The 12,242-nt window shown below is 45.4% G+C and overlaps 1 protein-coding gene across 4 annotated transcripts in view; it reads left to right on the forward strand.

Annotated features, from left to right (window-relative positions):
- The first annotated feature begins 613 nt into the window (after window positions 1–613).
- The window catches only part of SH3GL3 (SH3 domain containing GRB2 like 3, endophilin A3), a 137,873-nt gene continuing 126,244 nt past the window's right edge, over window positions 614–12,242 (forward strand). For 2 of the 4 annotated variants that reach the window (XM_041751363.1, XM_041751362.1), the window contains exon 1: window positions 614–795. Coding sequence is in view for 1 of the 4 variants with exons in the window: in XM_041751362.1 (XP_041607296.1) it covers window positions 751–795 (45 nt within the window). In the remaining 3 variants the exon portion in view is untranslated. Of the gene's footprint in view, window positions 796–1,287; window positions 1,344–12,242 lie in introns of those variants that run through there. The other 2 variants (XM_041751365.1, XM_041751367.1) reach the window with 1 other exon arrangement.

Genomic DNA, 12,242 nt, shown 5'->3' on the forward strand with positions numbered 1-12,242 from the left:
GCACGGGGTTCACAGCTCCTTGGAGACCCCTGCGCTTAGCGAGCACTGTATCCATCAGCAAATTACCCATTAGCTGCCGGTTCTCCTGGAAGGCCACAGTCTTGTGCACCCGGTGCACCGGGGCACCGCACAGGGTGAGGAGAAACTACCCCGCCGCCCTCCTCCCGCAGGTCCCCCCCACCCCCCCATCCCCGTCCGGTCGGGTTTCTGTACCTCTAGGCGGACTTGGGGAGCGTCCCTGCCTGAAAACCGACCCCCACCCAAACTGCGCCTGGGGGAGGCGTGCTGCGGGCGGGCAGGAGCAGGTTTCGCACCGAGTCCCAGAAGCAGGCGAGGCGCGCCCTCCCTCCCCGCGCGTGGCCACGCTGCAGCCCCCCGCCCGCAGGCGGCCCCGCGTGGGTCTGCCCCGACCCGCACCCGGGAGCTCCCCACGCCGGCCCCGCCACCCCGCCGCGCGGCCCCCGGGTCTCCACGCAACAATGAGGCGTGGGCGGCCCCGGCGGCCTCATTTGCATACCGCCGCCGCCCGGCCAATGGGCTGCGCAGGGGCTCCGGGACGCGGTGTTGCCGTCTGCGTGCGCGCGTGTGTGCGAGTGTGACAGCGGCGGTGGCCGTGGCCCTGGCGGTGGGAGGCGGGCCCGGCGGAGCCCAGCCGCGGGGGACCGGCCAGGCGCCCGCTCCCCCAGCGCGTCGCGGCCGCGCGGCCCGGCGGAGCCCGGAGACCCCCCGCGCGGGCCGGGCGCAGTCGCGATGTCGGTGGCGGGGCTGAAGAAGCAGTTCCACAAAGCCAGCCAGGTAGGGGGCACGGGGAGGTCGGGGGGCGGCCGGGGGCCGCGGTGCCCCGAGGCTCGAGGCCTCTGGCCCCCCGAGGGGCCCCTGCCGCGACGCGGAGGAGCCGCTGTCACTCGGCGGGCGCCCGAGGGCCGGGGGCGGGGGCGGGGGCGGGGGCCGCGGGGGCTCGCGCGGGAGAGGGGCGTGCGGAGGAGGCCTGCGCGCTGCGCTCGGCGCCGCCCCCCGACCTGCGCTCGGCGCCCCCCGGGGCGCATCCTGCGGCCTCGCGGCGGGTCCGGAGGTCGGGCCCGCGCGCGCCTGGAGGGGGACCGCGCCGGACCGCGCCGCGCCCCCGGGCCGGGGCTCCCCGCGGCGGTGCCTCGCCTGCGCGCCGTCCTGGCGCCGCCGGCCGGGCTCCTGCTCCCGGGGGGCCGCGGTCTGGCTCGCAGACGCCGGCAGACACGTAAACAAACAGCGGTAGACGCACCTCCACGCGCGGAGCGCGGCAGACAGCCCGATGGCGGCGTCCGGGAAAGCTTCCCGGAGGAGGAGACGCGGCGTTTGGGAATTAAGTAGGAGCAGGGGTGGTGGTGGTGGTGGTGGTGGTGGTGGGGGAGGTGGGGGAGGTGGGGGAGGTGGCAGGGAAGGGGGAGGGGCGTTCCGAGTGGGGGAAACCGGGAAAACAGGAAAACAGGAAGGGAGGCTTGAAATTGCTGTGTGTGCGTGAGTGTGTGTGTTGACAAGCAAATTTGTATTCCAAGATTGCAGTCTCTTCCGGCCATGGCATAGCTCGCATTGTAGAACCTATCCCACACCTGCAGCCCCGGATCTGTTGCTCTGTCTCGTCCTCCGCCCCCCCCCCGCCCCAGCCCCCCAATTTGGCTAGCACCAAGGTGGACAGATTTCATTCAGAATCCGCATTAATGAGATCTTATCCTGCTTCTCCCACAGATTGGTAACAGCTGAAATTAGAGGATTCTCTTCTTCTAGCCTCAGTTTCAGGCTGAGGGCACCGCTGTTCCCTCACTCACACCCCTTCCATGCAGAAACTGGGTGATGCCCAGATTCTGATTGGGGACACTGGGCGGACAGTGGTGCTATTCAGGGTGATGAGGAGTCCTGGAGGAGGGGCCAGCTGGGCGTACTCCTCGCTGGCCTTGGGGCCTTTGAATGGTCTGGGGCCATTCAGTTATCACTGGCCTTGGGGCAGGTGCATGCCCAGATCTGAGGCTCAGGGATTGAGGCCAAGACTGGAACTACAGACTTTTTGGGATTTAAGCCCTAAGTGGACATTAAAAAATGTAAGTGCAAGAAAGTCAGAAAATGCACAAGGAGCTAAATACAGACTCTAAGAAGCAGCCACATTTAGGGACAGTGTTCAGCCCAGTACTTGATAAGCAGTGTCCACTCAATAAATATTTATTGAATAATGGAAACTTGGGGTGGAGGAGCACAGGAAGGAAAGAACTGATAGATGCAGGAGAGAGGAGTGTCATGGAATTGGGGTGGTGGGGGGGCGCATTTAAAGGCAGGAGCAGTGCTGCTGTGAGCTCAGAACCAGAGCATGCTCTCGGCTTGGGCGGCCAGGAGGCTGGGTGCCACTGTGGTTAGGGCAGTGCCAGAGTAATTGCTGGCTGTGCTTGTTACATGGCCTTCCTTAGGAGGAACTAGGAGGGCCTTCCTTCCAGGCAAGGAACTGACCTGTTTTGAAGATTTTCGTTTATTTGGTAAGGACTTCATAGGAGCACATCTCAGAGGTGATGGAGATAAAAGCTCCAGGGTGATTCATGTTAGTTTCTGACCACTAGCCAGCATGAATGGTTGAGATCTTAGGAAGGTATTGGCATCGGAGAAGTGTCACACTAGTGATGAGGTCCTTTAGTTTAACCACCTGTAATCAGTCCATTAAAAAAGAAAGCGAGGGGATCCCCAGGTGGCACAGCGGTTTAGCGCCTGCCTTTGGCCCAGGGCGCAATCCTGGAGACCCAGGGCGCAATCCTGGAGACCCGGGATCAAATCCCACGTCGGGCTCCCGGTGCATGGAGCCTGCTTCTCCCTCTGCCTATGTCTCTGCCTCTCTCTCTCTCTCTGTGTGTGACTATCATAAATAAATAAAAATTAAAAAAAAAAGAAAGCGAGAGTAGGTTTAATTTAGACATTTGTTGCATGAGCTGAAATCTTTTGTGCATTTATTGGAAAAGAAGGAATCACAGATTCTCTCTGCAGTTTACAAACCACGTTTTTTTTCCGTCAAAGTATCCAGTAGATAAGTTTTTTATCTGTTCTAGAAGTCTGTCTAAGAAATCTGGCCATGGGACAGATTTGGTGGAGAAGTTAGACTGGGTTTAATATAAAAGGGAGCATGACAGTAAAAAATGCCAGACGTTCTTCTCAGACAACATTTTAACAGGAGGTTTTAATTCACATAGAACTTTCCAGGGCAGGGGAAAGGGAGTCCCAGATGATGTCAGTGGCTCGATAATTCCCAGGGATCCAGGCCTGGTTGTGCCACTGACCAGGTCTGTGACCTTGGGAACCTGACTTACCCCCTCTAAACCTTAGTTTTGTCTGTATCTTGGATAAGAGGATTTGGAAGCTATGTGTCTGTTTTAAAACTGATTGTAGTGATGCTTGCACAACTCTGTGAATATTCCGAAAACCATGGAATTCACCTTTATGGGTAAATTGTATGTTGTGTGGATTATATCACAGTATGTACCTCCAAGTTTTGAAATTCCTTTAAAAACTTTTTTAAAAAAGATTTTTATTTATTCATGAGAGACACACAGAGAGAGGCAGAGACGTAGGCAGAGGGAGAAGCAGGCTCCCTGTGAGGAGCCAGATGTGGAACTTGATCCCAGGACCCTGGGATCACAACCTGAACCAAAGCCAGATACTCAACCATTGAGCCGCCCAGGTGCCCCCCAATTCTGAAATTCTTAATTTCTTAGAGTATTTCAGAGAAAGAGGATAAAGTGGATCTTTTACAAATAAGGGAACTATAGGACCATGGTGACTGAAGATGATTTTTCTCCACAATAGACAAGGTAAAATAACTCATAACCTCCTCTTTCTTGGTACCTCGCTTATCTCTCAGGGGGTGGGAAACAAATCCCCTTACTGTACAGAGAACGAAAAACTGTAAACCCCAGAGATTATGCCTCATTTTGCAGCATATGGAGATCAATAGAAAAGAGGGAGAAATAAAGTAAAATGACAAGAGCACTAGTGAGGTTGATCACAAAATGTAGTTAATTCTCTTCTTCGGCATTGGAACTTAGAACCTAAGTGTCCCTTGTTCATAACTACTTTTTTTTTTTCCTCTTGAAAGGATTTTTAAGTTTACCCTCCTACTGGAAGGGATAGAGCTTGAATTATTATATTAGAGATAAATACAAAGGGGTTCAAGATGGCCTTGTGGTTTCTTATCAAACGTGGTACTTGATTAATAAAAATGTAAAGTAGAGTAATTACATTACTGTTACCACTCTTTGATTTGCATTAATTATGCTTAATAATGCATAATTTATAGTGGTTTTCTTGACAATGGTCACTACTGGTACAGGATGTTCAGGCCGCACCTGGACTTCCTCTGACCTGGACGCTGTGCGAATAGCCATATTCTTTCTCTCTGAACTTCCAGGATATGTGTTCCTCAGCCCTGAGAAGTCTAGGGAAGAGTTCATATTTCCTCTTTTTCTTCTTCTGTCTCCAAATTAACCATATGGCGATAACCCTGGATGGTGGTGACCCTTGGAGGCTTCATGCTAAATTTATTTCTTTTTGCCTTATGTAGTAGTGCTCTTTAACCTTTGTCCTGTGACCCAGCAACAATAGGGAATGTGGGAATCTAACACAGCTTTTTTTTGTGGGGGGTAACTCCCCCACCCTTCTCTTTTAATGCATTAACCAGAGAAATGATGAGCAGTCATAAGAGGCCTAGACATTTTTCCTGTGACAACCCACTGCACATGCTGGCCATTTATGGGTAAACACTTCAGAGAAGGATAGTCTTTGTAAATTATGAGAATCCCTAGGGAGGCACTGAATGTCTCTTGTTTCACTGTCTTGTTAGAGAGAAAGATAAAACTGCACTTTACAAAATCCGTAATGATTTATTTTTTTCTCTTAGATGCATCAGAAAATACATGATGCTTAAACAGTCTTGCTTCTTGCCACGTAGATTGCTTCATAAATTCATCTATAAATCTTTGTATTTTTTTAAAAAAATTTAAGTCAGTGTGCTAGAATAGATGTCCAAGCAAAACTGATTATTATCTTTAAACAGTATAATCCAAACGTGGGGTGCCTGGGTGTCTCAGTGGTTGAGTGTTCTGCCTTTGGCCCAGGTCGTGATCCCGAGGTCTTGGGATCGAGTCCCACATGGGGCTCCCTGCATGGAGCCTGTTTCTCTCTCTGCCTGTGTCTCTGCCTCTCTCTCTGTGTCTCTCATGAATAAATAGATAAAATCCATAAATCCATACACAAATACATAAAATACATAAAAAATACATAATCAAAACATTTCTTAAGTCTGATGACTTTTTTTTATCCCCTAAAGTAAATGTAACAGGGTGCCACTCACTTGGAATTTGATTTTAAAAGGTGTTTGAAAGCAGGGATTTTTTTTGGCTATTTTTTTCAGATTGATTTTTTAGCTTTAGTAACAAATTGAATGTAAATGATGTTACCCAAAGTTAAGTGTGGGGGGGGGGAGATCATGTGTATTTGGGGGAGCATTCTTCACCTAGGAAATTAAACTGCCAGTCAATAGGACTGATATACTACCATATTTGGTTAAATAATAGGCAAACATATTTCTGGAGGTTCTATACCAGCAAAATGTGGGTAGTTGGATTTTGCATTTCGGTGGAAATCTGGGAAGGTGTTGAGTTGGGGGAAGGGTCTGGGGGCAGCTGGGGATGGGATCAGGAAGGGACTGTTGCATTGCTAACTGTTGGGGTTCCATGAAATGCCTTTCCTCTTGCCTTGCAGTTGACAGGGTCATGTCCACATGTTGTCACCACAGCACCGATGGCAGTGACCTCTGTGAGCCTGGGGTTGTTCTTTCTGGCTCTCTTTCTAATCCATTGGATGGTGGTGACTTTCCTCCGGCACTGGATAAATCTTTCTCAAACAGTGATGCCTCTAAGGGCTTGCTTTGCCTGCTCAGAGCATCCATCAGTGGCAGAAGCTACTGCTCCTCCAGGCCTCATGCCTTGGGTACTCCCTCCTGAGCCTGATGGCTAAGCCGTATTTCTCACCCACATCCCTGTTCCCTGTCGTTTCTTCCACGATTCAACAGCTGAGAAGGATCTGCCAGTTAATGCGTGGGTGCTTCTCTCTTTGTCCTGGAAGGACAAACAAGGACACTGCACACCTGGATGCCTCTCCACTGGGCTTCACACCCCATCCCTCTCATTCCCATATGGAAAAGTCCTTCCTTGGTCTGAGATCCCCATCCTATTTTCTCTCTCTCCTTCCCAGCAAAGTGTATTGAAGACATTGTCTATTGCCGCATCTCTACTTTCTCATCTCTTTCTCAGCTGGTTCCTGCCAGCTGTCTTCACCAGCACCCTGAGGCCTAGGTCTCAAGTGAGCCTCTGCCCCCAGCTGCCACACCTTGGGGTCGCTTCTCCACCTGACTTTCAGCAGCCTGTGACCCTGTGGACTGTACTCTGCCCACAACTCCTATACTCACTTGGTTTTCCCCTGGCCTCACCTTCTTGGTCTCCTTTATTGCTCCTTCTGACCACCCTGGTCCCCATCGCTTCCCAAGGACATCCTGGAGTGCCCCAAGGCTCTGGCTTGGGTACCTCCCCTTTTCTCAGCCTCTGCCCCCATCAAGGTGTCTCATCCAGCCTCCCTGATGTATAGACAATCTATACTTTGATTACTTTGTAAATTGTATTTATTTATTTTTTTAAGATTTATTTATTTATTCATGAGAGACACAGAAAGACGTAGAGACATAGGCAGAGGGCGAAGCAGGCTCCCTGTGGGGAGCCTGATGTGGAACTTGATCCCAAGACCCCAGGTCACAACCTAACCCAAAGGCTCAACCACTGAGCCACCTAGGTGCCCTGTAAATTGTATTTCTAGTCCAGGTGTTCCTTCTGAATACAGACTTCTGCAAACTCAGAAGGCACCTCTCCCCTTGGATATTTAAAAGGCTCTCAAACTTAAGATTTCCAAACTTGAACTCTTCATTTTCTCCACCCCAACATGTTCTTCTGCTGGTGGTCTCTGTCTCTGTAAATCACACTGACTGTGTGCTCAGCTGCTCAATGAAAACAAAACAAAAACCAGGATTCATCTTTGATATTTTTTCTCTCCCTCATTGGAAAGGAAGTTCATCAGAGAGTCCTTCTTCCTGGTTCTGTTTTCAAAATAAACTGCAAATGTGTTCATCTTTCTCTTATCTCTGCTGCCATGCTCCTCCTGGTCCTGGCCATGGGCTCCCCTTGCCTGGACGGCTGCAGCAGCCTCCTGCCCAGTTCCCAGACCTTTATTCCGAGTGCTACCATCCGCTTACAGTGCTCACTATGCTCTTTTTAAAATGTGCCTCAGACCATATCATTCTTCTGCTTGCAAGTCTTGAATTCTTCAGTGGCTTCCAGTTGCATTTGGAATACAAACCAGACTTCCTCCTCCCCTGGCATGGGAAACCACACATCACTGGGCCTTCTCCTCCCCCTCCTGCTGGTGATCAGATGCACTGACCTCTCATTCCCTTACTGGGCTAAGGTCTTCTTGTCTTGGGGCTTTTGTGGTAGCTGTTCCCTCAACCTGCCATGCCTTTCCTCTTGATCTTTGCGGGGTGTCTCCTCCTTGTCTTTTAGAGTGCAGCACAGAATTTTCAGAGTGCCTCATCAGAGAAGTTTTCCCTGACCACGCAATTCGAATAGACATACGCCTTCACTATCACATTACCCAGGTGTTTTGAAAACCACGTCACAAATATCTTAATATTTTGACAAGTGTATTCAGTATTGTTGGTTTCCCCTTTATGACCCCTTGTATTTTTAAGTTAAATTTTGTATTGAGGTAGTTTTGGATTCACCAGCAATTTTGAGAAATAATACAGATCCCTGTACCCTTTACATGGTTTGTTTCCCCCAGTGGTAACATTTTGCAAAACTGTAGTACGTGATGGCAACCAAGATACTTACCACTGATACAGTCAGTTTACAGTAGGCATCCATCAGCTGCGGAAGGTGATGGCCACACCAACTTCCCTCCTCCCCCCTCTCCCTCTTAACCCCTGACAACCATTAATTTGTTTGCTTCTCTTTAATTTTTTCATTTTGAAGGTGTTGAATAAGTGGAACCATATGGTCTATAACCTTTGGGATTGGTTTTTATCTCTATATGATACTATAGAGATTCATCTAGGTCATGGTGTGTATCAGCAGTATTCCATGGGGTGGACATCCCACAGTTTAAGCACTTACCTGTTGAGGGATGTGGGGATTGTTTCCAGGTTGGGGCTATTATGAATGTAGCTACTGTAAATATACATGTACAGGATTGATTGATTGACTGACTGATTTTATTCATGAGAGACACAGAGAGAGGCAGAGACACAGGGAGGGGGAGAAGCAGGCTCCCTGCGGGGAACCTGATGCGAGACTCGATCCTAGGCCTCCAGGGATCATGACCTGAGCCAAAGGGAGACGCTCAACCACTGAGCCACCCAAGTGCCCTAATGTACAGGTTTTAATGTGAACCTAAGTTTGCATTTTTCTAGGATAAATGCCCAGGAGTATAATTGTTGGATCTAATGGTAGTTAAAGGGTTAGTATTTTAAGAAACTGTCTCAGTTTTCCAGAGTGGCTTTACCATTGTACATTCCTCTCAGAAATGTGTGAGGGTTCCAATCCTTTCTCATCCTCCTCAGTATTTACTGTTACTATTTTATTTATTTTTAATTTCCTTGTGGTTTTAATTTGTATTTCTCTAGCTGCTAACAACTTTTCATGTGCTTAGCTTACTGGCTTTCTGTATCTCCTCTTCCGTGAAATGTCTGTTCATATCTTTAGCTCATTTTTAATACAGTTTTTATAATTGTGCATTCTGGGATCCCTGGGTGGCGCAGCGGTTTGGCGCCTGCCTTTGGCCCAGGGCGCGATCCTGGAGACCCGGGATCGAATCCCACGTCGGGCTCCCAGTGTATGGAGCCTGCTTCTCCCTCTGCCTGTGTCTCTGCCTCTCTCTCTCTCTGTATGACTATCATAAATAAATAAATAAAATTAAAAAAAATTGTGCATTCTTTGTATTTTCTCAATACTAGTCTTTTGTTGGACGTGTGGTTTACAAGTGTTTTCTTCTAGTCTGTAGCTTGTTTTTTTATCCTCTTCACCTGGTCTTTTGCAGAGCAGAAGTTTTTAATTTTGATGAAGTCCTATATGAGAATTTTCTTCTTTTTGGATCATGCTTTGTTACCTAAGAACTCTGCCTAGCCCTGGATCCTGAGGATTTTTTCTGCTTTTTTCTAAAAAGTTTTCTAGTTTTAGGTTTTACATTTAGATCTGCAATCCATTTTGAGTTAATTTTTAAAATAAGGCATGAGACTTGGACCAGAGATCATTTTTTTTTGCCCATAGATATCCACCATGGATACCAGATACCCAGATTCAACACTTGTTGAAAACCCACTGAATTGCTTTTGTACCTTTGTTAAAATCACTTAGGCATAGTCGTGTGAGCATATTCATGTCTTCTCTCTTTTTCTCCCATTAATCTATGTGTATTTGTCCATTCCTTTGCCAACATAATCCCATCTTGATTACTGTAGCTACATGGTGAGTCTTGAAACCAGGTAGATTGATTCTTTCCACACTAGTCTATTTCAAAATTGTTTTAAGCTATTCTAGTGTCTTTGTCTCAATTTTAGAATAATCTTTTCTACATCTACAAAAACACGTTTCTGAAACTTTGATAGCAGTTGCAGTACATCTGTGTATCAGTTTGGGGAGCACTGACATTTTTCCTTGTTGAGTCTTCTAGACAGTGGACGTACCCTCCATGTGATTTACTCTTGTAAATGTACAGTAGTATTTCTTCCTTTCCAATCTATATACCTTTTATTTCCTTTTCTTGTTTTATTAAACTAACTGGAATCTTCAGCATTATTTGAATAAATGTGGTGCAAATGGAATCCTTACCTTGTTCCCCAACCTAGGAGAAACCATTTAGTCTTTCACTGTCAAGTGCAGTGTTAGATGTAGGGTTTTTGCAGATGTTCTTTATCACATTGGGGAAGTTCCTTTCTATTTCTACTTCTCTGAGTATTTTCTTTTATCACGAATTGGTGTTGAATTTTGTCAAATGCTTTTCTATATCAGTTGATTTGATGATGTAGTTTTTCATTAGTTTATTAATATGATGGACTCCATTAATTGATTTTTGAAAATTGAACCAACTTTGCGTCCTTGGAATAAAATGCACCTGGTCATTGTGTATATTTCTTTTTAAATATATAGAATAAATTTATAGGAATAGAAGAATTTATTTGCTAATATTTTTCATGGATTTTTTTGTGTCTGTATTTTTCATGGATATTTTTGTGTCTGAGGAATATTGGTATTTTTTGTAGGGATTTATTTATTTACTTATTTATTTAATTAGCCTCTGCCCACATGGGGCTTGAACTTATGACCCTAAGGTCAAGGATTGCATGCTCTACTAACTGAACCAGCCAAGCAACCCTACCTGTGTAGCTTTGGTGTTAGATAATACTGCCTTAATGAAATGAATTGGGAGGTCTTCTCTCTTATTCTGTTTTCTGTAGGAGATTGTATACAATTGGTCCTAATTGTTTTTTACACATTTAGTAGGATTTTTTTAGTGAAACGATATGTTATTAAAAGTTTCTCATTTGACCGGTGCTTGGTGTTGTGCGTTCAAGTCCCATGTTGCATGTAGAGTTTACTTAAAAGTAAAATCATTAAAAGTAGTTTCTCATTTGGGAATTTTATTAGTTTGTACTTTTTGTGGAATTGGTCTATCTCATTTAGGTTATCAGTTTTATGTGTGGAGAGTTAGTATTCCTTTATTATAATTTTGTTGTCCAGAGGGTCCATAGTAATATCCCCCCCTTTCATTCCTGGTATTGGTAATTAGTATCTTCTCTCTCTTACTTTGTCAGCCTTACTAGAGGTTGGTCAGTTTTATTGATCTTTTCAAAGAACCAGGTCTTTGTTTCATTTTCTCTGTCATTTTGCTATTTTCAATTTCATTGACTTTTGCTCCTTATTTCCTTCTAATGTTTGCTTTGGTTTATTTTGTTATTTATTTTATTTTTCTATGTTCTTGAGGGAAATCAGATCATTGATATTGAGGTTTTTCCTCTATCCTAATGTATGCATTGGTACTACATATTTCCCTCTTAGCACTGTGTTAGTTCTGTCTCACAAATTTTGATATGTTGTATTTTAATTTTCATTCAGTTCAGTGTACTTTTTAATTTCCCTTGAGTTTTTCCCTTCGATCTATTGATTATTTAGAATTGTGCATTTTGGTCTCTAAGTGCTTGGCATTTTTCCTGTTATGTTCCTGTTATGGATTTTGATTCCATTGTCATTAGAGAACACACTCTGCATGATTTCAATTTTAAAAAATTTGTTGAGGTTTATTTTCTGGCTCAGGATATAGTCTATCTTGGTATGTGTTCTGTGAGTACTTGAAAATAACATGTATCTGTTGTTGTTGGGTGGAATGTTCTATAAATATCGATTAGGTTAATAGTGTGGAATTATTTTATATCATTATTGATTTTTCTCTCAAGTACTGTTAATTGTTGAGAGAAGACTTCGTATATGGAACTATACATTTGTCTATTTTCTCTTTCACTGCTATCAGTTTTTGCTTTGTATAATTTGCAGGCTCACTATTTGATCATACACATTTAGGGTTGCTGTGTCTACTTGGTGGATTTACCCATTTATTTATTTAAAGATTTTATTTATTTATTCATGAGAGACAGAGACATACACAGAGGGAGAAGCAGACTCCCCAAGGGGAGCCTGATGCAGGACTTGATCCTAGGATCCTGGGATCATGACCTGAGCCAAAGGCAGAGGCTCAACCACTGAGCCACCCAGGTGCCCCCCCGCTCCAATTTATACTTTTAAATCCATTGTTATTGTAGAATGCCACTCTCTGTCTCTGGTTATATTCTTTGCCCTGAAGTCTCCTTTATCTGATATTAATATAGCCAGTTCTGTTTTCTTTTGTTAAATGTTTGCATGATACAAATATTTTTTCATCTATTTACTTTCAATCTACCTATATTACAACATTTGAAGTAAGTTTCTTGTAGACAGTTAAGCCATGCTTTTTAATGTAGTCTGCCAGTCTGTCTTTTAATTGAGATATTTAGACCATTTACATTTAATGTAATTATTTATACCTTAGGGCTAAAGGATACCATTTAATTGTTTTTTGTTTGTTCTGTGTTTTATTTCATG

This window comes from Vulpes lagopus, chromosome 4, assembly GCF_018345385.1.
Source record: "Vulpes lagopus strain Blue_001 chromosome 4, ASM1834538v1, whole genome shotgun sequence".
NCBI lineage: Eukaryota > Metazoa > Chordata > Mammalia > Carnivora > Canidae > Vulpes > Vulpes lagopus.